This window comes from Nannobrachium achirus (genome assembly GCF_963921795.1).
Source record: "Nannobrachium achirus genome assembly, chromosome: 13".
Classification (NCBI taxonomy): domain Eukaryota; kingdom Metazoa; phylum Chordata; class Actinopteri; order Myctophiformes; family Myctophidae; genus Nannobrachium; species Nannobrachium achirus.
Window position 1 is genome coordinate 37,351,808 of NC_137833.1, and position 27,737 is coordinate 37,379,544.

At 42.4% G+C, this 27,737-nt stretch overlaps 1 protein-coding gene across 1 annotated transcript; it reads left to right on the forward strand.

The window, feature by feature from the left end:
* Positions 1 to 840: 840 nt before the first annotated feature.
* Positions 841 to 2,817, forward strand: chrm3a (cholinergic receptor, muscarinic 3a; the record flags this gene model as incomplete). Its single annotated transcript, XM_080740351.1, has 1 exon — positions 841 to 2,817. Exon 1 carries the CDS (start codon positions 856 to 858, stop codon positions 2,815 to 2,817), a length of 1,962 nt encoding a protein of 653 aa, XP_080596477.1. The 5' UTR covers positions 841 to 855.
* Positions 2,818 to 27,737: the final 24,920 nt, after the last annotated feature.

Genomic DNA, 27,737 nt, shown 5'->3' on the forward strand with positions numbered 1-27,737 from the left:
GAGAGAGAGTGAGAGACAGAGAGAGAGTACGTAGTGTGGTAGAGAGCAGAGACCCAACCGTAGTTAATATGTCCTCTTTGTCCGTTGGATTGAGAGTTGTTGACATTTTGTTTTAGAGGCGACTAGCTGCTCTTGTCCTCTTGGTTTCCCTCCGTCTGCCAAGACATTATTGACAGACATGTTACATTATACTAACTTCAGTCCCTACTAGTTACAGAGAATTTTTGGGGACTCTCTCTCCCTCCCTCTCTCTCTCTCTCTCTCTCTCTCTCTCTCTCTCTCTCTCTCTCTCCCCCAGTTGTAACACACATTGAAACCCATACTTGCACATGCTTTTGCAGATGTCATCTACGTGTTCCAGTCTGTCTCCTCTCAGTGAAATTAAGTGATTATTAGTCATTGCCATATAGATAGGCAGACTGTATGAATGAGATCATCGTTTATGGAATTATTGGGCAATGGGCCGCTGGCCCACGGAGTTAAATTAACCTGTCAGGTTGCCCGTGGCCATCATGCTGTCAAAGCATTAACCACAGAGTGGCTTACAAATGGGATCAGTTTAAAAATAAATGGAAGCCAATCTCAGAATTGGCATGGCCATTGAAATTAAACAGTGAGCTACTAGCCTCACCTACTGGACAGGCAGTCACATTGCAATTTTACCACCTAAAATCTACTGTTATTCATTCATTCTCTTCCTCTTTCTCTTGCCTCCCCTCACTTTCACTTTGTTTTTGTCACCCCTTCCTTAATTCTTTCCCCCCTCCAATGCATGCTGTTTTCCTTCTTTCTGTTGTCAACCCCTTTTGTTCTTCCTCTTCTGTCTTTCTCTCCAGAATATGCCAGGAACTTACGATGAGCGCCAACAGCAGCACAGAACCAGGCCTTTTTGTGACTGCCGTCACCTCTCCACCAGGTGCGGGAGCCTACCCACAGTCCAACGCTCTCCACCAAGGAGGAGCTGGAAGAGACCCCTGGTTGATGGTTCACCCTACCAACCCGGATGACAACTCCTCCATCTTCGATGGACTTTTTAACCAGACCTCAGAGCCAGATAATGGGACAGGGACCTTAGCTGGGGCCTATGGTGGGCACCCTTTGTGGCAAGTTGTCCTCATCGTCTTGCTGACGGGCTCCTTGTCTCTGATCACCATCATTGGCAACATCCTGGTTGTGGTGTCCTTTAAGGTCAACCGCCAGCTGAAGACAGTCAACAACTACTTCCTGCTGAGCCTCGCTGTGGCTGACCTCATCATTGGCGTGCTCTCCATGAACCTATACACGATTTATCTAGTCATGGGCAGGTGGGCTATGGGCAACTGGGCCTGTGACATGTGGCTGGCTATAGACTACGTGGCCAGCAATGCATCTGTCATGAACCTGTTGGTCATCAGCTTTGACCGGTACTTTTCGATCACCAGACCTCTGACCTACCGGGCCAAACGGACCACCAAGCGCGCTGGAATAATGATCGGCATGGCCTGGTTTGTTTCTCTGGTTCTCTGGGCCCCGGCCATCCTGCTCTGGCAGTATTTCGTGGGGGAAAGAACTGTGCCCTCTGATGAATGTTACATCCAGTTCCTCACAGAGCCCACGATAACCTTCTGTACAGCCATGGCCGCCTTCTACCTGCCAGTAACAATCATGAGTGTCCTCTACTGGCGGATTTACAGAGAGACCCAGAACCGCTCAAAGGAATTGGCCGGGTTGACGGGCTCGGGGGTTCGAGGAACGCGAGGAGGTGGGACTGGTGGGGGAGAGAGAGGTCGTTTTGTCCACAACCAGACGGGGAGCAATCGAAGCTGCAGCAGCTATGAACTTACCAGGTCGGCCCATAAGGGCTCCTGTCGGGGGCTGGCCAGCCACTTTCACTGCTGGCCTGGTATTCGCTCCTGGAGGCCTGGCAGTATGCGACGACCAGGGGATCGAGACCCGGACCAGAGTAGCAGCGACAGCTGGAACAACAACGACGCCTGCGCCTCGGTGGACCACTCTGGGTCATCAGAGGACGAGGATGGCATTGTCAGGGAGATGATTCCCCAGAGCCATGCCATCTTCTCCATCGTCCTCAACCTGCCCGGAATGAAGGCCGCAGTCAACTCCCAGCTCACCTCCGTCGAGGACTTGGACATGGCCTCTGAGGAGGACCCGCTGAAGGGAGAGGATGATAGCAGAGACGCTCTCTCTATAGCCACCGCCAACACCACAGCTGCCACAACCCCTGACGAAGCCAACAACACAGACGACAACGGCTACCACCAGCGCTTCTCCTCGCGCAAGGTCCTATCCATGCCTCCCATCGAGGCTGCTGCCAAAACAGGTTCCCTCACATGTCCCCCAACAACCACCAGCACTCCCTCCAGCAGCGCCAGCAACACGATTGCCAACAAATCCCCTTCCATGCCCATCACCTTCAAAGAGGCGGCTATGGCGAAGCGGTTCGCAAACCGGGCTCGCACTCAGATCACCAAGCGTAAGCGCATGTCACTGGTGAAGGAGAAGAAGGCAGCTCAGACACTCAGTGCCATCCTCTTCGCCTTCATCATCACATGGACGCCCTACAACATCATGGTGCTGGTCAATGCTCTCTGTGATGGTTGCATCCCCGAAACGCTGTGGGCAGTAGGATACTGGCTGTGCTACGTCAACAGCACGGTCAACCCCATGTGCTATGCCCTGTGCAACAAAACCTTCCGCACAACCTTCAAATTGATCCTGCTTTGTCGCTGGGACAAGAAGAGGAGGAGAAAACAGCAGTTATTCCAGCAGAGACAGTCAGTGGTCTTCCACAGGAGGATTCCCATTGACTCCACGTAAAGGAGCAGACCTTTTAAAGGGGTTGAGGATAATAAACAGTTATCGACAAGTTATCGACAAGTTATTGACAAGGCGTGGTGTTTTCCCAGATATTCTGAAGAGTATATTCTGTGTGTGTGTGTGTGTGTGTGTGTGTGTGTGTGTGTGTGTGTGTGTGTGTGTGTGTGTGTGTGTGTGTGTGTGTGTGTGTGTGTGTGTGTGTGTCAGTGGCGGAAAAAGTACTCACATTTTCTACTTAAGTAAAAGTATCAATACTGCATTGTAGAAGTACTCTGTTACAAGTAGAAGTCCAGAATTAAAAATGTACTTGAGTAAAAGTACAACAGTCTTGGCATCAAAATGTACTTAAAGTACTAAAAGTAAAAGTACAATTGTTTTTGAAATTGCAGATCTACAAGCTCACAATGCATTGCGATGCGACACATTGTGAGCTTGTAGATCGGCTATTTTCAAATAGCCAAATTATAAAATAGGGCTAAAGTGGTTTATGTATATGTTTTAACATATTATAATTTACATCAGCAAAGTAACTAGTAAATATAGTTTTCAAATAAATGTAGTGTAGTAAAAGTACAACATTTGGATCCCAGATGTAGTGGAGTAGAAGTAAAAGTGTTGGAATTTGGGTTAGGGTTAGTACAAATACCTCAAAACTGTACTTAAGTACAGTACTTACACCACTGGTGTGTGTGTGTGCGTGTTTGTCCTGTGTGTGTGTGTGTGTGTGTGTGTGCGTGCGTGCGTGCGTGCGTGCGTGCGTGCGTGCGTGCGTGCGTGCGTGCGTGCGCGTGCGAGTGTGCGTTCAAGCCTTCCTGGTGTCCTCGAAGAGCTCATTTCAGACAAGTGCAGCTGAGAGAAAAGTATTCATAAAGGGCTTTAAAATGCATTGCAGGAGAAATACTGAAGTGCACTTGACACCCATGGGGAAATGACACCGTTGTTTGGGGAGTGGGGATTCACCTTTCTTACATTTTCTGTGGGTAGCTAGATCTGTACGGTGCAGAGCAGTATTGTGTTTCAAACAAAACTGTATAGCTGTCGTATGTTTTTGAAACCCAAAACCAAAAAAAGAAAATGAGAAAAAAAACGATGTGTCCATAGGCTACTATTGTTGTAATGATTTCACCTGACATTGTGGTTTGGCTAATGTTTTTAACAAAATACTTCTAATCTGTACATTGCCTTTTTACTTGGATATAGCTTTCCTGTGTCTGATGAAATTGTGTCAACAGAGATTTGTTATTTTGTATTTAACCAATCTTTTGGGTCTCTGAATATTCCTCATATTTTTTGAGCCAGTCTAAAAATGATTCTTCTGATGAGCTGAGTTGTGAATATTACGTGTGGCATCACACTCAGTGAGCCGCTGTTGTGTTCAATGTGATTGTTGTGGTTTACATGGTGGAGACAAAATAAGTGCATTGCGTTGCTTGATTGTGCTTTATGTACTTGAGGTTTTTATGTTCAGAGTAATGTTTATGACAATGATGATGCTATACTGTGTGTGTATATTTGGATATTTCTAATACACTATAATTGATTGTACACACACACACACACACACACACACACACACACACACACACATATATATATGACCTTTTATTGAAAGGATGTAGCCCCTTGAGATGTAGCATCTCATTTTCGAGAGGGTCCCCATCACAAAAATACAGACAATACAATAGACAATACACACACACACACACACACACACACACACACACACACACACACACACACACTCGTACATCAAGATGTCCATTTACAAACCTGTGTGTTTTTTTTATTGTACTACCTTTTGAATCTGTCCTGAGGAACAGGTAGAAATGGCCTGCAGTGTTTGGTTTTGTAGAGTAATGGCACCATCTAGTGGCTGAATAAAGCTCTTCGCAAGGTCAAAAGCTTCCATAGCACAATTTTGATCAAATATAATTTCAAGAGCATATACAAATGAAACCCACTTCTCTACAAGTCCTAGGTTCTATGATTTGACCAAAAGCTTCTAACTTTTATTTAGACACAGGGCATTTTTATGGCTAAAATGTATTATCAGTGATGTCTGGAAAATAAGCAATTAGCTTCACATCAAAAGTGTCCATTCAAAAAGTCAGCAAACAGGCAATTTTACACAGATTTCTATGGGTACATTCTTGTGCTGAGGGAGCAGAAAGAACATTTTATTACATTTTATTTTTAATACCTAGAAATAGAAATGGATATTCTTACCTGAGCAACAGCAGTTTTACTTGTAATGTTGTGGTAAGGCTATCAACTAAAAACTTTATAAAGGGACATTGATGGCCAACGGTACTCTGTAGGAATTAGCAAGATGAGGAATTACTGTAAATGAAGGATTGAAAGTTTGATGTTTTGATGCTAATAATTCTGTGCTGTATGAGAAGCATACTGTGTGCATTGACAATTCAAAAGAATCAATCCTGTGGCTGTGTGCCAATGGAAATGTGTTGCTTCCAACACAACTCGTGCTCGAGTGTTATAATTCATCCAAACATAAGGTCTTCAGTTCAACACTGGGAATGTAAACTACCTAAAGTGATGAACAGAGAGAGAGATTTTTTTTGTGTTAAAACTTCAAGTATGCCAATCATACTCATATTTTATTTCAATAAACAAACAAAAAATGTTTGTGATTTTTATTTTTATATTTTTACATGAAGGCATTGTGTAAAATGAAGACAATACATTTTGAGGTGTTCTTTCTGTATCTGCTTTGTTATATCTTTTTGCTCGAGTCTCCCTGGAATTTAGTGTGTTGCATATCAATGCATTGCTGCATTTTTCCATTCCTAGAAATGTGTTCGAGTCAGAAAGGTACAATATTTGTCTTTGAAATGTACTGGAGTGAAAGACAAAACACCTATAAGTAAAGCACAGATACAACATAGAAAGTCTTGGACCGCATTATTAAGAAAATACAAAATCCATTTTCAGGTGGGTTATCAATTTCAGCCAACCAGGAGAGTACCCATTCATCAGCGTAAATTTTATAGTGTTCCGTTTTTGTTCAGCTTCAACAGCTCCTCAAGCTCCACTTCCATGCTGGAGACGTCATCATCCTCTTCCTTCCTGTAGGCCACTTGTAACACATCAATATGTGTTATTCAAAACAAAATAATCGTACTTTCTTTTTTACTGTCTAGTAAAAGATTTGATGAGCATTTTACTCAAATTAATTATGGGGTACAATATCATAATTACAGTTTACCAAATATGGGAAAATAGTGATAACTCCTGGATGCTACTTCATGGATTTAGTAGCCCACCAGTTATAGGCCTATATGATACAGTATTGTTATGGATACTTACTTCTTCCCTGGCTGTAAAATGAAGCATTGCTTATAGTTGTTCATGCTGCAGGTACAAAAACTTGAAGCCTCAACATGCAGTATTCAACATGGACAAAATATCTCTATTTCGTCATCTTTTGCGCAACAGCACTGATCTTCAATCGCTTATCTGGAATCGGGTCGCGGGAGTAACATCGGGAGGCATCCTTACTAGATGCCCGAACCAGTCAGAGGTTTATTCAAATTCAGCATGTTTGACCTGAACATGTTAGAAACTTGTTTTGAAATTTGAACTGTTGTCTTAAAACGGCTCTATTAAAACATTGGTGGTTGACAGTACTGACTCCATCTTTTGCACACGGATAGCTCAGAGTTTTGCCTGTGTTCTTAGCTGCTTCCCCTGTCGTTATGTACTGTACTTGCACAATGTACAGTTGTATGATAATTCTTTTGTAGAACCGCCGATCCAACCAATATGCCCATATCTCCATTTACATGGATCTCCATGTATGGGTATCAGGGATCTCCATAAACGGGTAACTGGTCCGATATATTAATAATGAATTCCGTCCTGTGCGAATTCCGTTCTGCGTGACCTCACCCAGGCGTCTTACTGGTATTATTATTTAGATGTGTATTTGATGTAACCACCACGTCAAATCTCCCTATATGAGCATATATGTCAGATGGGCAGTGCAGTGCAGGTGTGAAGTACATTAAAATAAATGTAGCAACTTGTGTGTTGCACTTGTAACACATCAAATATGTGTTATTCAAAACAAAACAATCTTGTTTTACTGTCTAGTAAAAGATTTGATGAGCATTTTTTTTTATAGTGTTATTGTGTTTGACAAACACAATAACACTATGAAGGGAGGCCTTTTGGATTTTTACCTGTGAAACCTTGGCCCCAAAAGGTCTAAATGATGAATACAAAAAGAAAACTGTCCACTTGTGTCATATTTATTTTATTTGACAAAAAAGGCCACAATGTAACTGGGCTGTCAGAAACATTACAGAGGAAATCTTCTCAAGCTCACCTTTAAGTGGTGGCTAGTGGCTATATACCACTGTTCCCACTGAAAATAGCATACAGGCTATTGTAATACACACAGCAGCAGTTAGAACAGGTAGCACTGCTTTCAGCAATGGCTTAAATGTCATTGCTGACAAAAAAATAAATAAAAAAATATGAGACTTGATCAACAAAACAGAGGTCTCTCAATCATATGTACAACCCATTTCTTTGTTTTTGACTGGCTTTTAAACTAGTTATGTACATTTTCAAATGTAAAATCATTTAAATTTATTGTTAAATCAACCTTTTATGGTTTAACGGAGAAAACAAGTTATCGATTACAAATATTACAAATGCCCAACCCCTTTATCATCAGACTAATTGGAAGGAAATAATATGTTAATTTATACAACAACAACAATTTCCAAAATACATTCAAAGCATCCAGTCATAAAGTATATAACTAAGCTATAGCATATAAAGTATAAACATTGTTGCATAGTACATACAGTAGAGATACACATACAGTAACTTAACCCTCCACCCTAATAATAACTGGGACAAAAAGAAAACTGTCCACTTGTGTCATATTTAACTCAGGTTGACAACAAAAGGCCACAATGTAACTGGGCTGTCAGAAACCGTAGGTGTTCAAAAGCTCTTCTTATAGACTCCTCCAATTTGGCAGCCCATATTGGCAGCGATACGACCCACCATCGTTTTGGTTCCTGGGGGGATGGAAAAGTATTTTAAGGCACAATCGCTCACTTCATCTAAACATGCACGGCTGTCATAACTGTCTAAAATGAAAACATTTTAACACTCGTCGTTTCTTTTCTCTATTACGATCTAACAGTAACAGTCTCTCATTTGGGGGGAGAGAGAATTTAATGAGACCTCTATGTATGATTCACACCTTTCAACAAATAAAACAATCAAATAATAGTCTTACATACTGCCATAGCGATTTGCATATCGTCGTTGTCGCGTGGAAACCTTGTAAGTCCAAAACCGTTCATTTTGTATGTATCATTTAAAAAATGATTTAAACTAGTGAAAACAGCCGATCTACAAGCACACAACGCCTCGCACCGTGAGGCGTTGTGTGCTCTTAGATCTGCTGTTTTCACTACTTTTGTGCGACGGCCTTGTATGATGAAGCAGGGCTTTATTTTTGCAAAAAAACGGACAAATTTGAAACTTGGAGATACGAGGTTTCTGCTCGACAGTGACGATATAAAAAAAAAGACATTTGGGGCCGTTGGTGTATTTAATACTTGTCTGCTTGTTCATTAACATACGTTCGAGGTTTTTGGCTCCTTTCCCCATGTCAAACACGGCTTGAGCAACTTCATCAATCTGGTCGTCCGCCAGACGTCCACCCTTTACTGTAAAAGCAAAGAACATGCATTCAATTTCTTTTTTACAAATTTTTATCCCACGATTTTTGTAACCCATTTTTTTTCACCCGGTGCCAATTGCCTAAGCTGTAATCCTGGGCTCTGCTCTCCCTCTGCCAACCTGGGGAGGGCCCCGAACTGAGCTCATGCTTCCTTCAGTGCATGAGGAGTGAGCAGGCCGCTTCTTATCACCTGACAGGGGGAGCTTCCCCGGTTGGACGTAGCGCGTGGAAGGAACACGTTATTCCAACCAGTTCCAGTCCCCTCCATCAGGCGCCATCAGGCGCCACGGCTAGCCAGGGGGAGGCATTATAGAGACCAGGATTACAGCATGTTTTTGTGAGGGTATCTACCCTAGGAGACACGGGGAGAACATGCAAACTCCACACAGAAAGGCCCTTTTGCCAACCCCACCTAGGGTGTGGGCACTGATGACGCGGAGGAGGAAACACGCCCCCAGCACCCACAGCGTCCCCCGGCGGGAAACGAACCCAGGACCTTCAAGCTGTGAGGCGACAGCACTACTGACTGCGCCACCGTGCCCCCTCATGCATTTAATTTCAACCCAACATATTCTCTGCTGGTTTGCACTCTTTTTATTTCCTAAGTCATTGTTACTTATTAGTTATTTTTTATCTTTAGATGTGTTTGCTGTGATGTGTTGCTTTGTTTTATATATAGAGCATCGCAGCGGAAGTTGATTCCTGGTGTCACTACGTCATTCCCCATTCATTTTCGCCATAGACTTTTACAAAAATATTTATAACAATTATGTTAAGCCTCGAACCAAGCCATCCAGGATGGAGGTGAATCATGACCATATAACCTTTGATCCTATGTGAAAACATATTTTAATATTACATTATTTGATATACTACATTTAATAACTACCCTTTGTTTAGCGATTTTCAAAATGTTCTTTTCATAGAAAAAAAGGTTATATGGTCATGATTCACCTCCATCCTGGATGGCTTGGTTCGAGGCTTAACATAATTGTTATAAATATTTTTGTAAAAGTCTATGGCGAAAATGAATGGGGAATGACGTAGTGACACCAGGAATCAACTTCCGCTGCGATGCTCTATACCACTGCATTGTCTGTAAGGAAGCCGAACATAAACAAGTTTTACTCTTATATACATGTACACAAGATGTAACAATAAAGTCCAACCTTGCAGTTGTTTCCTTTCCGTCGTCTTTATATAGAAGTGGTTGCAACTCCATTTGTTAAGTGCATTTTTGATGAGTTGCTGAGGCGTGGGAACAAATTCGACCTACAACAAAGAAAACTCAGATTTGTCACCATGCAGGAAATCTGACAAGCTCCTTAAGCCACCATCAACCCAATTCATCCCAGAAACAATAAGTTTGATTCAATCTGAACCAGAGTATATGAGTACATAAAGATCAGAAGATAAGCTAGCAGACATGTGGTTGTGTTTCTACGGGGAGCGTGTTGCTGTTACTACATGTCATCTTTTCGACACCCGACTCTAACCCTCATCCTAACCTTAACCTCCGTGGAGTGAGTCGCTAACCCTCCGGTCAAAATGTTGGGCGTTCGCAAAAGCGAGATTTCCCCTTTCTACGTACCACTGTATCCTCTGCATCTGCTCTGTTTCGCCTTTGCCTGAGGCTGACGGTCACTTCGATTGTGACCTCCACGTCTTCCCAATCATCGGTGCGAGTCATTTTGGTGATTTCATTCAACACTTTATCTTTATCCCCCTGAAAACAAAAAACATGAGAATTCAAACCATATAAACTCATATACGGTACAGCCCCAAAAGTTGCCTTAATGGCTACATACACATTTAACTCACCGCAAATTTCGCACCAAATGCAGAGCCATTGAAGGCCTGGGAGGCACTTCTCAAGCACCCTCCGGTGCATGTGATTGTCGCTGTGAATGACAAAATTGACAATTTTTACTTTTTTTTATTTTATCCACTCATTTACAACTAAGTAGGGCAGATGCCAAGGAAAGATGCCAAGGGACGGCATAGCTCAGGGGTAGAGAAACCGTTATTAGAGCACGAAGGGTTCCCAGTTCGAATCCGGGCTCCCCCTGAGTTAATGGTTTCCTCCGCCACCGGTGTATGAATGTGTGCGTGAATGGGTGAATGTAATGCACAATCTATGTAAAGCGCCTTGGATAAAAGCGCTATATAAATGCACCATTATGATTCCCTTTAGCTATAAGCACTTGGCATCTGCCCAGAGCCAAAACTACTGGTAACTGGTGTACTGACCATGGTATTACTGGGCTTAACTGACTGTCCTGAACCGAACCCCACAGAGAATCTGTGTTGCAGCTGTCTGAAGGTGACTTTTCATACCAATTTTGAAGGAGGCTAGGGATTTGCTCTCTACTACTAGTTACAAACTGTTACTAAGCCTCTATTAAGGACTTTACACCCTAACTTAGGGCAGAACTTACGTTCTGGTGGTGCAACCTGCCCCAGGCCCATTGCAAGATGCATGTACTCTGTCAGCTACTTTGAGCCATAATCGACCATAGCCCTAATACTGCCTATTAATTTGTTATTAACCCCCCTATAGGGGATATTTCTCATGTTATTGTATTAACACACTTAAAACATATCTTGCAGGGAAAAGAGAAAATGAGAGAGATTTACATTACAATGGAATACTCTGCCCTATAATGTATTCCAGTAGTCCAGTGTGGTACAGTCTAGCTTGCTGCAACCAGCAACCTATATCAACACCTGTAGGCCTAGTGGGGGTTGAAATGTTGTTGGAGCCTTATATGTATGTCTTTGTTTTGTTGTTCTGTGTTGTTTATTGTTGTTGTTTGTTGTGCTTGAGGAACACCTCGAAAAGGAGTTGTTGCAACTCAACGGTTGATCCTCTAACGAAATTTCAAATAATTGTATTTCTCACGCCGTCATATCACCAGCCGTCACAAGTGGAAAACACAAGTGTTTTCACCCACCAACGACAATGTTTTTAAGCCTGTTAATAAAATAACATGAGAAATATCCCCTATAGGGAGGTAAATAACAAATTAATAGGCAGTATTAGGATTAGCAACTTAAGTAATAGTCTGCACTGTAGTCTGTACTGCTGCTGAAGGTTTCCTGCAGCAGGTGGCAGCCACGGGTAAAACACTCTCTCGTAGCCAGATACCGGCCGCTAATCCGCCATCTTGGCTACCCATTTCTCCATCATTTATCAAACTCAAGACCTTCCAAAACGTACCTTTACCCTGGAAAGTCATGGTGATTCCGAAGCTGGAGGAGTGTGTCCCAGTCTAGTCAGTCAGTTAGTTTCAGGATAACACCGTAACACGACCGAGAAATGTGCGATGTGTAGGCCTATGCTATTGTGCAGTCGGATGTGTGTTACATCGGTCCTGTAGCGCCCCCTATGACCCCTTATTTTTTATTTAGTGTGTTAAAACTACTTTTTACAAACTTTAAGTGTACTTAATATAGCAGTGAAAATTATACCCTAAATACACCTTCAGTCTCTATGATATTACAAGTATTACATTACTAGTACACTACTAGTGCAATACACAGTAAAACACATTCTGGTACAATGTTAGTATACTCCAAGTGCATTTCTTTCATTTCAATTTCCACAATATAAAGCATTAATTGGCATCAAAATATGCTTAGAGCAGTGGTTCTCAACCTTTTCTGTCTGTGACCCCCAAAATAATCATATTTGAACTGGGGACCCCCACCCTGCACAAGCACTTGGAATTGTAGGAGTCTGAATTACATTTAGTTTGACTCGATCTATAACATTGTGAAAATAGCCAATCTACGAGGCGTTGTGAGCATGTAGATCTGCTATTTTCACAATTTCTGCCGCTAATATTTGACAATTTGACTCATGTTTGACCAGAAGTACTAAAAAGGTCTTTAAAGTCCTTAAATTGTCACTTTAGATACCCTTATACACTTATACTGTATGTTGGTCTGTTTACAGTTGAGTGAGAAAACAAAGTTAACATTTAGCTAAACATCTGGGGACCCCCCTGGGGGTCACGACCCACAGGTTGAGAACCACTGGCTTAGAGGCAGCTATCGCCCTAATGGGCATAAAGGGACACAGACAAACAGATAGAGATCTCCATATATGGGCATAAAATGGATGCAGACAGATACAGATATCTCCATATATGACTATGAGCATAAATGGACACAGGCAGAGTCAAAACGGGTTGATTGATTGATTGAAGACTTTATTAGAAGTTTGCATAGGAAAAGGTACAGTTTCATGACGGTACAGTTCACTGGTACAAGGTCTGCTAAAAGGAGATCCATGAAAAGACTAAGCTTATTTCCACAGGAAACCATTAAAGTATCTCATATAACATTGAATGACAGACGAATAGAACACAGTACTATGCAGTAGATATGTAAAGAAAAAAATCAAACCTCGGTTCGAAGTGAAGCGGTGGACAGATAAAACCTCTATTCTGAATGTATTTGGAGAGGCGGTATGACAGTTGGTATAATAGGTCTAAAACTAGACCAGGTCAACCTGGTTGTGCCAGACCCCGGTTCTGCCAACCCTGTGGGTTGCCAGACCCAGAGGGTCGCCTACAAATTTGAAAGGCTTTGTCTGTCGGTCTGTCGGAAGTAAGCCTATAAATTTAATGGTAAATTTATAGGCTGTCTGTCCCTTTATAGACTGTCTGTCCCTCCCTCATGTCATCATCATTTGTGACATCATTATGAAGGGGCCCATCATTGTGGATGGGCCCATCATTTGTGACATCACCGCACAAATGTGGGAGAGACATTTTGGGGACCGACAGACAAAGCCTTCTGTAGGCCGACCCTCTGGGTCTGGCAAAAATATATAGATTAAAACACATACATTTTGAGAAGCTCTTTATTGTCTCCACCAGCCGAAGGCATGGGGAGACTATGTTTTCGCCCCTGTCCGTCCGTCCGTCCGTCCATCCGTCATGTGAAGCTTGACCAATCCAAAGATCTAGAATAGATCCACCTGGTGGAGACCTGTGCTCGGAAGAGCACTGCTTCTAGTATATTCTGAATTCTACATTCTTTATATATTCTGAATGAATATATAAAGAATGGAGGGCCAAATTATCATGTGAAGCTTGACCAATCCTCAAAGTATCCATTCATCAGACCGGGAGGGACACTACACACATACATATTCTGGACGTACAGGACAGATAAAACCTGTTCATTCTGAACTGAAATGACCATATATGGACATGGGAAACACATTACGACACCTATTGGTTCTGGACTGATATTTTGCACGTACACGACAGAAACACCTGTTCATCCTGGCCTGGACTAACCAATAAGGGACCGGAAATTCTGTTTTTGAAAAAGCCTGTTCATTCTGGACTGGAGTGACCTTATATGGGCGTGTTACACACATAGCAATTCATTGGAAGCGGTTTCCACCGCTTCAAAAAATGAGAGAACAAAAAAAGAAAACAGTAAGTCTAAACAAACAGTAAGTATATACAAAGAAGGGGCAGGGGAGGGTAGGGTTGTGCTAGGTTAGTTTTTTTTTACCAGTTGTGAACGGCTGCTGCCTGTAAGTGGTTTTTCAGGGCAATTTTAAAGGATGCTAGTGATCCACACTCCTTTATGGCCTTCGGTAAAGGCCTTCCACATTTTGGTGGTATAGCAGAAAAACGAGTTTGACCCTTGGTCCTACAGAGATCTCCATATATGGGTATGAAATGGACGCAGACCGACAGTTCTCTCCATATATGGGCATACTGTAAATGGACACAGGCAAACGGATTGTCAAAACGGATCTTATGACAACAGGAATAATGGTGTTTGCATTAAAGGGCATTCATTCCCTATATACATCGTTCCCGAGTTGTCCAAGTCGCCGACTAGACGCTATAGTCATGTCCCAATTGTGAGCCAAATATGATGAAAATAACCAACATCCATTATCCTTGGGGCGGAACATTTGCGGCGTGCAAACCTTGACATTAATCATGGCATTAATCATTAGTGTATGTACCTTCAAAAAATAATAAATAATAAATAAAAGAATCAACTGGACCCAGTGAAGGCTGATTATTAATCAATCATAGGACATTAATCAACATGCATTTAACAGGAACCTTCAAAGATAAAACGAATTAAAATAATAATAATAATCAACTGGACCCAGTGAAGGCTTACGCCATTATGGCTATAGGTATAATGTCAAACTAAAATATTAGTTAAGACCACTTTTGTTTTTACAACAAGGGTTCATATTTTAGTCAGTCATTAGCAAAAAGAAAGGGTTAGGGTCGATTCACACCGTTATAAGGAGCCTAACTAATTTCGGTTCGGCAGTGTCCAGACCCAAATATGGGTTTCCCCTCCCGGTTCGGGGGGGGCGTCAACCGACTTTAGTCAGGCGCAGGCAGGCGTGCGTGCCTGCCATCCCTAAGACTTCAAATAGACATATAGACATCTATTAAACGTCTAATCAATGTCTAGCCTAGTCTAGTCTAAGCTTAGACTTTCACTTTTAGACCAATTTTAGACGTGTGCTCAGTAGGAGGAGAAAATAAAATGAATACTGATCCTTGCCCACGTTTATAAGGCAAATTTAGCATCCTATTTGACAACTGGAGTAAAACATTCATTAAAAACAAAAACAAAATAACTTTTTTAAAATACAAACTTCTAAGTTGACCTAACGCACTTAAGTTGTCCCTAAATATCATATATTCCCCTAAAGTCATTTTGTAACTTTTCTGTTGATCTGTTATGTTGATATTTGGTGCGAATTGCAGATGTGACTTGCGTCAGAATTGTCCCAAAATATGATTTCTTCTTGTGCTCCCCTATTTCCAATATGATAATACGTAAACTGGCTCCTGGCTTTAGTTAGAACACTAGACCTGTGGGTTAGGGAACAATGAAAATAGAATGCATATTACCCACCTTGTTTTGCAAAACCGAGTACACACACACACACACACACACACACACACACACACACACACACACACACACACACACACACACACACACACACACACACACACACAGCTTTGGTACATCTTGCTACTCGCCGACCGTTTTAAAGAGAAAAGAAAAGAATAGACACAACTTTGCTAATGTTCCGTGTTGATGGGTTTTCCACGACGAGTTGTGACTGCGTGATGATATGCATGCAGCAAGAGAGGCGGCCGCGGCACGTCTATAATGTGAGCTTGTAGTGTGAGTGAGAGAGAGAAGAGACCCTGTGTCCCCGTCACTGGTGCTGCTGCCTGCTGGAGCTGCCTGCTACTCAATGGACCTCCAGTCATTCAGCTTGCAGCGCGAGGGTCAGTCAGATATGTATCCTCCCTGCAACGCTCATTTCTCGGCCACACGTTGTCATGCCATGGACCTCCAATATTTACAAGCGACTTCGGCACTAGCCGTTAAGAAAGTATGGATGAACTCCCCCCGAACCTAAATAATTTCGGGTCGGGGAGACCTCCCGAACCGAAATTAGTTAGGTTCCTTATTAGAGTGTGAAACGACCCTTAGTGTTAAATGTTTTCATTTACTTCTTTCTATCGTTTTAGTGATTTTAACTTTTTGTATGCAAGTCGCTAAATGTGTATTTTTAGACACAATAAGCCCATTCCCATCTCAGATTTAACGTATGGGTGCTGGTGCACATAGTAACAAAGACATTGATGGCTTATTGTGTCTAATAAGACATATTTAGCCACTTGTACATTTGCACACCCACTGAAATCAAAATACTAAAAATCGCTAAAATAGAAAGCAGTAAATGTTAACATTTTAACACTCCTTTTCTCCTCTAATTACACCCTTGTTGTATAAAAAATAAAAAAGTTTGTCCCAGTGCAGTACAAACAAATGTGAACTAGTTACTGTCCCAGTCCAAAGCAGGCTGTGGTTTGAAGCACTCGTTGTTGCACTTCCTGCCGATGTAGTTCCTTATCTCACTCGTCTCGCCCTGTGGGAACTTCTGTCTCACCGTGTCTGCAAAAACAGGAAGGAAGCATATTCAAGTTCAAAATATTTAAGTCCATAATTACATGTACAGGACAATAATTCATCTTGATATTAATTAAAACAGATCATCTCTACCGTCAACCTTCACTGGGTCCAGTTGGTTCTTGGCTGGCCCGTCTTTTTTGCCCTTTCCAGTAAGGTTAAACGTGGCCAGGGTCTCCCGCCCAAAGACCAGGGACAGAGATCCTGGGTGAAGAGGGACATCCTCTTTGAAGCGAGCCTGTTGAACAGGCGCCTTGGCACGAGACATTCGAGTTGGCCAAGAACATCTGTAAAAACACCAAGAAGCAGATGAACTCATTAAAACGTTGAAAGAATGTCTAATTTTATTGCATCTGCCCACTGTGCCAAAGCTACTAGTAACTAGTGTACCGACCATGGCGTTACTGTGCCATTGGCCAGCCGTGAACTCCATAGACAAGAGGAACGTGTGACACTAGACTATTATTAGTATTGAGTAATATGTTAACTCATCTAGTGCCGTTTGCGTGATGTCACGCAATAAGTACTAGAGTACTTACAGTGCCGAATGCGTGATGTCGCGCAAAAAGTAATAAATTACTGTAACGTTGAGTACATTACCGAGTAGAATGGCCGGATGTCCGGAGACGAAAATCCGCGCTGATTTGTCATCATCACGGCTCCACGAGCACACAATAGTCATCCCATAACATTGAGGTGGACGGCCGATCTCATCTTTAATGTCCATTATCTCAAAACAACACTTTAGAAGCGAAGATGGAGGCAGATGCTCGCTTATATAACACATGTATAAACGCTCCATTGCAATCCAGCATGGCACCACGTAAACAATGATCGGTTCCGGCGCACGACCCGATGACGTCAGACCGGAAGTGATCACGCTGTGGCACTTCTGGCTTTCAAAATAAGAGAGTGCAAGCGGATGGAGCCTGCGTGAGGCACTCTGGACATCATTGCGACCGAAAATCGCGGGCACAAAATGAGTTAAGATATGGATTAGATATTCATGAGCTGTGCCATAAATCAAGAAAAAACTATAAAACTAAACAAAAAGGTTGAAATATTATTCACGTCATTTGCAATTAATGTAGAATATATGGAGTTATTATATAGAAAATTTACTTTTGTTTGTATCATTTGTTTGTATGCCGTGTTGACTTTTAAAGCAATATCAATACCCCATTTTCCAGCTGACATCACTTAATTCAGTGAGGGAGCAGGGCTTAAGGTCCGTACACACTGAGGGCGAATTGGCGAATAGCGAACTAGCGTATAATTCGCCTTTTGTTTAAAACCTTATAAAGTCAATGGAAGCATCCACACCAACCGCGAATTTCGAAAAGGCGTTTTTTATTCGCCCTTGTGTCGAATTTAGTGAACGTTCAAAGGCGAATTCCTCTCTCTCTCTGTATCAAAGTAAGCTCACTCTACCCTATTTCAAGAGAGAGAGAGAGAATGGTGGAGGGACCTTCACGTTGCATTGAGGCCGAGGGGAACGGTGTTTTTCTCCTTTTCCGTGTCTCTCTCTGTGTGGCAGCGTGGCTGATTGGAAAAAGTACTCCAGTTAAAGCATTACTGGTAAAAGCATGGTTTATGTATGTTTTAGGCTAATTTATAACTGCAAAAAGACTAATGTTTTAAAATAAATCACTGGGTATTAAATACAAAAAGATCCGAAGTGTAGTGGAGTAGAAGGAAAGTACTGGAAATTGGACTCATCTACAAGTACAGGCTACTCAAGTAAATGTACTTTTAGTTACTTTCCACCAGCTGCTGCGGGGACCTGCCAGCATGCAGGGACACGGGCGGAGGAGGAACGGTGAACGCTCTGCTCCCCTTCCCCTCTCTCTCTGGCCAAATGCACTGCATGCAGAGAGAGGCGATATAATATACGAAGAGCGCACTGTCTCGCAAACAGGGAGCGCGTGTACTATTTGATTCCCTGGAGTCTGGACCCTAGCTGTCTCCGTTCTACTCTCTCCTCTCTTCTCTTCTCCTTTCTCCTGCGCTAGAGACAGATAATCACCCCCTCGTTTTAGGGGGAGGGGGAACGGTGAACGAGTGTTGTCTCTTCTATGATGTGATGGGTTGTGTGCGCCGGTTTTCCATTGTTTCCCCGGCCGTTCTCCTCTCTCCTCTCTCCTGTGGCTACAGGCAGATATCACCCCCTCGTTTTTAGGCGAATTAAGCGAATATTACACGCATATTCGCGTCGCTTTTTGGTGCGTATGGAAAAAGGTGAATCGCGAATACTTCGCCTTTTAGGTTCGCTTATTCACGTCGCTTTCGCTAATTCGCCAGTGTGGACAGAGCTTTAGGGTGGAATTGGGCCTATAACAAACCACCCACCTTTCAGGTCTCTGCATCCAATTCTACTAGAATCTTTTCCGGTTCTGGAGCGTTCTGAGGAAGGATGCTGCGATCCTCCTCTTCTTCACTATCCGATATTACCTGCACAGAGAGGGTACCATTTAACTTACTGCAGTTCTACATTTAATGTAGTTAGACACTCCTAGGCCGCTGGGACATTTTCTGCGTGTTTGTGTACAATATGTTATGTATGTGTAGGCTATATGTCTGTTTGGACTTTGGCAGGTATGGCATTGACTCAGGAGGCAGAACAGCCATCATGAAATCTGAAGGTTCCTAGTTTTTACCTTGCATGGTTTTCTCTGAGCTCTGTGTGTGTGTGTGTGTGTGTGTGTGTGTGTGTGTGTGTGTGTGTGTGAGATAGAGAGAGAGAGAGAGAGAGAGAGAGAGTGTGTTTCACACTGTAGAGCATCAAGAGAAAGATCACTAAATTAACGTAACATTTAGCATTTTTTTACCATAAGGTTCTGCAGAAATAATGGGGACTGCCCATAAATCTCATTAGTCCGAATTTGGTTAGGGTTAGGTTTAAGCAGTTTTACTTAAAGGAGGGGGAGCAGGAATCTTTCTTTATCGAAATAATGATGCATATCTCTCAAAGACCCCCTAAGGATGTCCAAATAAATTTAAAATAAATAAATACACTAAAGACATAGGTACATTTGAAGTTATAATCAGTGTCTCCCTCTACACCCTCTGCTTCCCTCTACTTCGGGACCACGCCTCTTCCGTGACGTTCCGTTCCGTCACAGCGGCGACAGTGCCTCGGCTCGTTTCAGTCAGTGAGACAGACAGACAGAAAGGCAGACAGACAGACAGTCACCCCCCTCCCCTCTGCCTGTTTCTGCAGAGGGGAGAGTGAACGATTAGTGAAATAATTGTTGTTTAATGTTCTGATTGTGTGTACTTTAGCCTACTTCAGTAGTAGCAGAGATACATTGCAGACTGTTTGATTGCATGACTGTTTGTGCTCGAGGCTCGCCGCACGCCCGGACATGTCTGCATCACCGCATCATGTGTAAAGTAACTATAAGTATATTTACTCAAGTACTGTACTCAAGTACAATGTTGAGGTATTTGTACTAGATTTCCAATTTCCAATACTTTCACTTCTACTACACTACATCTATCTCTGAGGCAAATACTGTACTATACACCATTAAAATAATTTGAAAGCTTTAGTTACTACAGAAATAAATTATAATATTATAAAACATACATTAACTACTTGTCTTTAGCCCTATTTTATACCTTGGCTGTTTGAAACTAGCCGATCTGCAAGCTCACAATTGTGAGCTTGTAGATTGGCCAATGCGCGTCGCGTCCTAGGCTAACTGTCCATGCGAGAATGAGATGAGAGTACTTTTACTTAAGTAAAATATGAGTATCTTTTCCACCACTGCCCGTCCTATATTCTCGCACCGCACGCCGCTCGCATGGGCCTTCTGCGAGACCACACAAGTGTCCGTGTGAGAATGAGTCGCTTATTGATCAAAAGTCATGCAGCTGCTTTATATATATTATCTATATTCTCGCACCGCACGCTCGCATGGGCCGTCTGCGAGACGTGTTCCCCACTCATTTCAATGGGATTTTATAGAACCACGTGATGTGGGACTGAGCTCAGTCGTCATGATTTTGCTCGGCCATTCCCGAGCTGGTGGAGGAGGAGTTTTGAGAAAGTAGGATGTTGGAATCTCTGTCTGAATACAACTCTGTAAACAGGCAAGATAACTATATGGTTGCATTGGCAAATATTTTCACAACTACCTAACAATTAAATTGGGACAAAGTAGAGGTTATTCTGCTACTCTAAGAGAGCCATTCAGCTTTTATATAACTTAAATTGCCATGCTGAAAACACAACACGTTTTTCAAATTAGTATTTAATATATAATAAATAAATCAGCTTTTAAAACTTAAACCCGCTAGACTTAGTGGACTGGGCGGTGTTAAAATGTAAATCAAATCAAATCGCAGCTGGGATTCAAGTGGTGATACAAATTTAAACCACATCGCTCACATCTTTATGTTCATATACAGTACATTGCCTTTATGTGGCATGAATTTCTTCTGTGTGAAAGTAGAAATGTGAATGTTTGCAAATACATGCACACGATGATACAGAAATATCACAAAGCTTACATTTACCTGCAACTCGTAACTCTGGGCTGTGGGGGTTGAAGTGAGCAGGGGTCTGCTCAACTGTTTTTTGAGATGTTCCCCAGCCATCGCAGCAGCCTGAGAACCAAAGTGACAACATACATGTGTGACCTGGTGCGGCTTAATCAAATTACCATTACCAGACAACGCCACCTCGAGGAAATTGAACACCAAGTACACGGTACGCTTGGGCTCCCCACAAACAAGTTTGACAACAAGGTTTTGAGACTTAGAAGTTCCCCCAAACACAAGGGTTTTTATTTAATTTCACAGCCAACAGTTGACTTTATTAATAGCAATATGAATGGTTAAATAGAAATGTAATGCAATTTAAATCAAAACTAAAAGTCAGTGTGGCAACACAGTCAAGATTAAGCCCCCAATACATAGACATTAAACAAGATCTTTGTTGCAACACATAGGCTGAGATCATAGGCCAGAGGGGCTGAGGGAGGACATGGGTCTGCTTAAAGGACAACTAAGCCAGCAGTTTCTTTATTGCTATTTACAGTAACACTTCTATCCCCCATAAGTCACATCCAACCATGAAAGGTTGTGTTGTATCTTGGGAATGGGCTTATTCTGTGTAAAACGACATATTTAGCCACTTGTACGCATGCCCCCAACCACTGAAATAAGAATCTCTAAAACAATAGAAAGAAGTAAATGAAATCAATGTAACACTCATCTTTTATATTCTTTAATTACAATCTAAAATATGAACCCTTGTTGTAAAAAAACGAGTTGTCCTTTAACAAGGGGAAAAGCTACTGTGCTAAGCTTGGATGACACCAGCTTACAAAATAGCCAAACACACACAGCATCGGGTGTGTATGTCGGGAGCAAAAGTTTATCGGCTACATAAGCGATAACCGTTAAGGAAATGTGTTTAAAAATGGGCGATTTTACCCAATTTTAAAAGGGAAAATCCACCTGTTTTTCCTCATAATAAAGCTCCCTACTGTCATCATCAACACCACAACGTAAGCCTAGCAAGTTGGTTTTAAGCTCTTTTTCCTCTTTAAAACGGGATCGACGGTGACATGGTCCGTTTTTTAAAATCCAATTTTCGCTGTTTGTTTCCTAATGAAGAACACGCTTGTGTCTCCGTCAGCGTGTGCCATGTGGAAGACAGCAATCGACCACATGCATGGATGTTACACCGACATTGGTTTTCAAAGTCGGCGCTCATAAACGCACAGCAGTAAAGACAGTGATGTCACTGAAAAGCAACAGGTTCTGTGTCTGCCGTTTCCCCTCATGGGTAACCCATTCAAGTGGCAAATTAAACATGCCACACATTATGTATTTAGCAAACAAGAAGATATGTTGTCAGGGTCAGGCCATACATTTGAAAACATATTTTTATTTAAATCAATATAGTCTTCAGTGTAGGATTATTTTAATATTAGGCTAACCACAGTTGAATTGCAATGACTTTCTATGGGCTGGCTTGCAGTTCACCGTTCTCCCTTACCCGAAGCGGGGCCGCTGTTTCAATTGTGGGCGTGAATTTGTAGGCGCAGTGTGTCTCTATACCTTGATTGAGTCTTTCCCATCATTGGAAAACATTGACTGCTCGTCTCAGCATCCCCATGCAATAGGAGACAGCACTGCACTCAATGTCTCAACCTGGGCGAGTATAAATAATATTTTAAAAACTAATTTAAACGTTATAAAAGCAACCCATAGATGCAACATTTTCTCACCAGGCAAGGAACAGGGAAACACACAAGGGACCTTGCAGCTGCCAAACCACACAGTGTTGTGATTGGGCTGCCGACTGAGAGCTTGAGCTCAAGTACCAAACATTATTGATTGGAATGGGTAAGTGTGAACCACCTGTGTGCTACGGTGGCTGCACTAAGCTCACACCTAGCCGGCCACACATGTTTTTGGAGAGTAGAGGTACACACACGCACACGCACGCACACACACACACACACACACACACACACACACACACACACACACACACACACACACACACACACACACACACACACACACACACACACACACACACACACACACACACACACACACACACACACACACATTTACATTACGCTTGTAATGTAGAGGTGGTCTCAGTCCAGAACTATGACACCACCTGTGTATGAAGCAAGTTGTGAATGCATTATGCTGCTTCGTGACTGGTATGTATTTTACATGACAGAACCCTTTGTTTCACAGATCATACAGTATGTGAGTCACTGATATGGCCCCAAGTTACAAAAAATGCATTGCCAAGGTGAAGACAAAACAATTCAGTGGTCAATGTTATAATATGCAAAGATGACATCACAAAATGTCAATGATCTTAAATCCATCCAAATGCATTTACCATTCCTTTCTTGGGCTTCCTGATGACACTGTTTGGGAGTGGGACCGACTGGCCACAACCTCTCAGTCTCTGGCTGTTTGGGACCTCACAGCCCAGATGTCCTCATCCCTTTTAAAAGCATCCCTTTTGAGGGACACGCTTTGAAGACGTCTGAAAAACACAAGAGAATGTGTTAATAAACAGCATAACGCTAAACATTACATTTCAGATAGTCAGGTTCGATAAAATAAACTGCGTCACTAGTTTAAAACAATCAGAAAGGAATGAGCTCCGAAATGATGTGCAGTGTGTGGGTTATGGGATGTGCACTGTGCACACAGTATATGAGGGATGGAAAGTAACTTTAACTGGTGCTTGCATGATAATATGTAGGAGCATCAATGTAAGAAATACCCGTTTCGTTTAATGGCTACAGAGATACTGTGTTCCCCCCCTCCCACCCGCCCGCCCACCCGCCTGCACACACCCGCCTGCACACACACACACACACACACACACACACACACACACACACACACACACACACACACACACACACACACACACACACAGAGCTGGTTAAACATGTTGCCTCATGCTAGATGCAGAATAGATAGTAGATACACCATAAAAATGCTAATATACAGCATACGATTTGTGAAAGTGACAAACGGGCATGGTCAGGTGTGTTCATATGCTAATGGTGATGCGATTTCAGATCAATTGCTCCAGCCACTGAGGAGAAACGCTGTTTCAGACAGACAGACACTAACTCACTCAGAAAGACATTCGGAAAATTATATGTTTGATATTCATGGGTTTCTAGCCTGGATGGTCTTCTAGATCAGGGTTTCTCAAAGACTCAAACTTTCAAATTTCAAGGTCTCCCCCTCTAAAACATGATTATCTACTATTATAATTATACTAGGAGGAAGATTTCTAAAATAGTTAAAATGATGTTTTTATGTGACCACACCCACCAGTTCATTGGTATGCGTGGTTGTCATGGTGGGAGGTGACCCAGCTGAAGTTAGCAACATCCACGTATGTTGGGTGAATGGAAATTTGGGGAGGGGTTGATTCTGTGAGGTAATAAGTACCCCACAAGGTGGCAGCCTACAGCTAAAACCCAAATAGAAAGGCAATACATAATTGCTCATAACAACCACACCAGGGGGTCTAATGAAGTACTGTCGACCTCCTAGACACATGAAAACCAGAAAAAGTACAAAACTATGGCACCGCCTCTTTAAAGGTGATACACCATGAAATTTCACTTTTCCTATTTTAAAACCTTTTTTTGGGGTCCCACTAGCACCTTCTATCCTCACAAAGTCCCATTTCAGACCGTTGTGTCTTTCTCTGGTTTTGGGAAGCTGGAGGTTAAAAGCATCCCACGGGTTCTCAAAACAGGCTGTCCAGATTTGCTGCCGTGAAGAAAATTCTTTAAAACAAATGAGAGGCTCTCTAATCAGGAGTGGTAATTTAGCCTCAAATTAGCCCTGGGCGGTATACCGACAATATCGTATATCGCGGTATCAAAGGACAATACCGATATTAAAAATTAATACCGTAAATATCGTCATTAATAAAAAAAAAATATATATATATATATTTTTGCCCAAAAAAGGCCCAAACTACTTTTTTCCCAAGGACTGTAACTGTATTTATGTGATAATTGTTTGAGTCTATTTGAAAACAATAATGTAGAACCTTTACATGACTGCATTTCAATTAGAGAAGCTTTGGTGCTGCTTATGCGCGACGTACCGTATGTACGTCAGCCCTGAGCCCTCCCTTCACTCAGAGGCTCAGATCAGATCACACAGCAGAGACGTTCGTCATGCCCTGTAGTGTGTATTGCCATCATGCCATGCCAGAGTAACTTGGTAAACTTACATTTTTGTGAAGAAGTCATGTGTGCTCCTCATGGATATAATCCCAATCGTCAAAACTCATTTCTTCCTAATGTTCAGTAGACTACATTCTGTTGTTAGCTAACAAGCAGTCGCTAAAAACTTTGCTAAAGCCTTGTTGCCTTCATAGCTATAATGCGATAGTGTGACATAACTTTCAGTTATCCATGTTCAGACAGCGTTCGATTGAATATGCCCTGAAAAGAACGTGTCTCATTGCACTACACTCTGCACGCAGCAGCTTTCACTTTCATTTCCCAAGAAATGTGATGTTTTCACTGCACGTGCAAGCCACTAGATGCAGGCAGTCGCTGTCTCCATCTAGTGGTGCATAATTGACAGTGCACTTGGACAAAATAATGATGTTTTTTGCTCCCAATTCATGTTTCTTTTATTGGACGATAATACCGAATATCGCGGTATTATTTTAAATATCATATCGATATTTAAAAAGGCCATATCACCCAGGCCTACCTCAAATCTTTTGAAAAACGTTTTTGGGACATAAACAATATGACAAATACTTTTTTAAATGCATGGTGTTTCACCTTTAACTCTGACAGTGTACAAATGGAACCAAATGGACCCATTAGGGTCCATTCTCAAACGATACGGAGACGATGTCTCACGCATGTGTGATGGCGGCCTGCTTAGGGTTCATTTGGTTAACACATCTGCCGCCAAACACGTTTATATACGTTCCATTAAACCCAGCTATTTGCCGCCAAACAGGTATATCTACGTTCCATAATCTTTTCATTGTTTTACAACAGAGGGTATGCATGTCCACTGGGACCTGCCCCCCTAATCTAGACTGAGTGGCAAAACATTGAGCAGCATGGAGCTTTGGAGTTTGGAAGTGCTAGTTGCAAATCACTCAATGGCCCTGCATACCACCTGTTTCTAATTTGCACATAATGCAGGAGGCAGCAGGATGTTGTGTTGTTGAAAACAAGTGCTTCCAAACTCTGACACTAAATAAAAACCTGCACAGAATGTCTTGAGAAAGTAGCTCATAACATGCCTATGGTGGATTTTTATGAAACAAAAACTTTGCCGATAGAAAGAGGATAATTCAAGCGGATAATTCAAGCTTTCAGTACAGCCGCAAAGTTGGTGAGTTAACTTTGTTTAATACAATCTGATAGGACTTTTTTGTTTGGATGTATAGGGTGTGCCAAATGTAGATCTAAGAGCGGCCATTTCTTGGGTCAACACAGCCTTACACAGGTGTTCCGATTAGACTATAGCATTAGTTATATGCAATCAAACAATTGAAACACCTGTGTTTTGACCCAAGAAATGGCCGCTAAGGACTACAATGACGTAGCCGCTGGCACACACTATGGGCTGTCAATGGCAGAAATTCGTTTTTTGCCACTCAGTAGGCGTGTTCCCACATAACTTCCAGCAACAGTGATGTCACACGCATACCCTCTATTGATGGCGCTCTCACGCCGCCTGTGATTTAATACAGTAGGGCTACAATAGGGAACCAGGTATTCACGTGAATGAAGAAAAAAGGTCAGAAAACTGCATTGAAACACATGTGATCAGACAAACCAAAACAACAGAGAGACAGAGAGGCAGCAGCAATGCAGCTAGGGTTGCCAACTCCCAGAGACTGAAATAAGGGAAATTTTGGGGGGGTCAAAACCGCATAGAAAACTGCATTTTGGCACAATACAAACACATGCATTAGATTAGGCTACTGCATTACACTGTAACATGATTGTAATAAGTCCAAACTATAATCACAAGGAAATGAATGCTTCATACTCCAGATAATAAGCCCATGGCATGTGTTCACCATACTCCAGAAGCCCATGGCATATAAGTTTTGTATTTCAGGCATACATGAGAAACAGTCAGATTATCATGCATTTATTTTGGCAAACTGTGCAATATGAAATTTAACAACACTTGCATTTTCTTCTTACATCAACTGTATCTCAGGCATGGAGACATTGTAGGACAGGTGCAACATGGAAGAGGTGGGTTCGGACTGGGGACTAGTCGACCCACATGGCACAAGGCAACATCATCAACCCAGAGGAGTTGGTGGTTGCTCAGGTGCTGGTGGTTGCTCAGGTGCGGCAACAAGAGGAGGCATACAGATGCGCTAAGGCAGTCTCACAGTCCAAACAGGGCCAGTGGACTAGCTGGGAAAACCTGGAGCATTGAAAGCTCACATGGAAGGATCTTTGGGAAATGGAAGGAAGCCAAATCAGCTTCATCATCAGAGCCACCTATGATTTTCTTCCCACGCCCAAGAATCTAAACCAGTGGTATGGAGAAGATCCTTCCTGTGCACTTTGTCAAACCCCTGCAACACTGAGGCACATCCTCACTGGCTGTAACACCAGTTTGTCCCAAGGCCACTATACCTGGAGACACAAGCAGGTCCTAAGACAACTGGTGA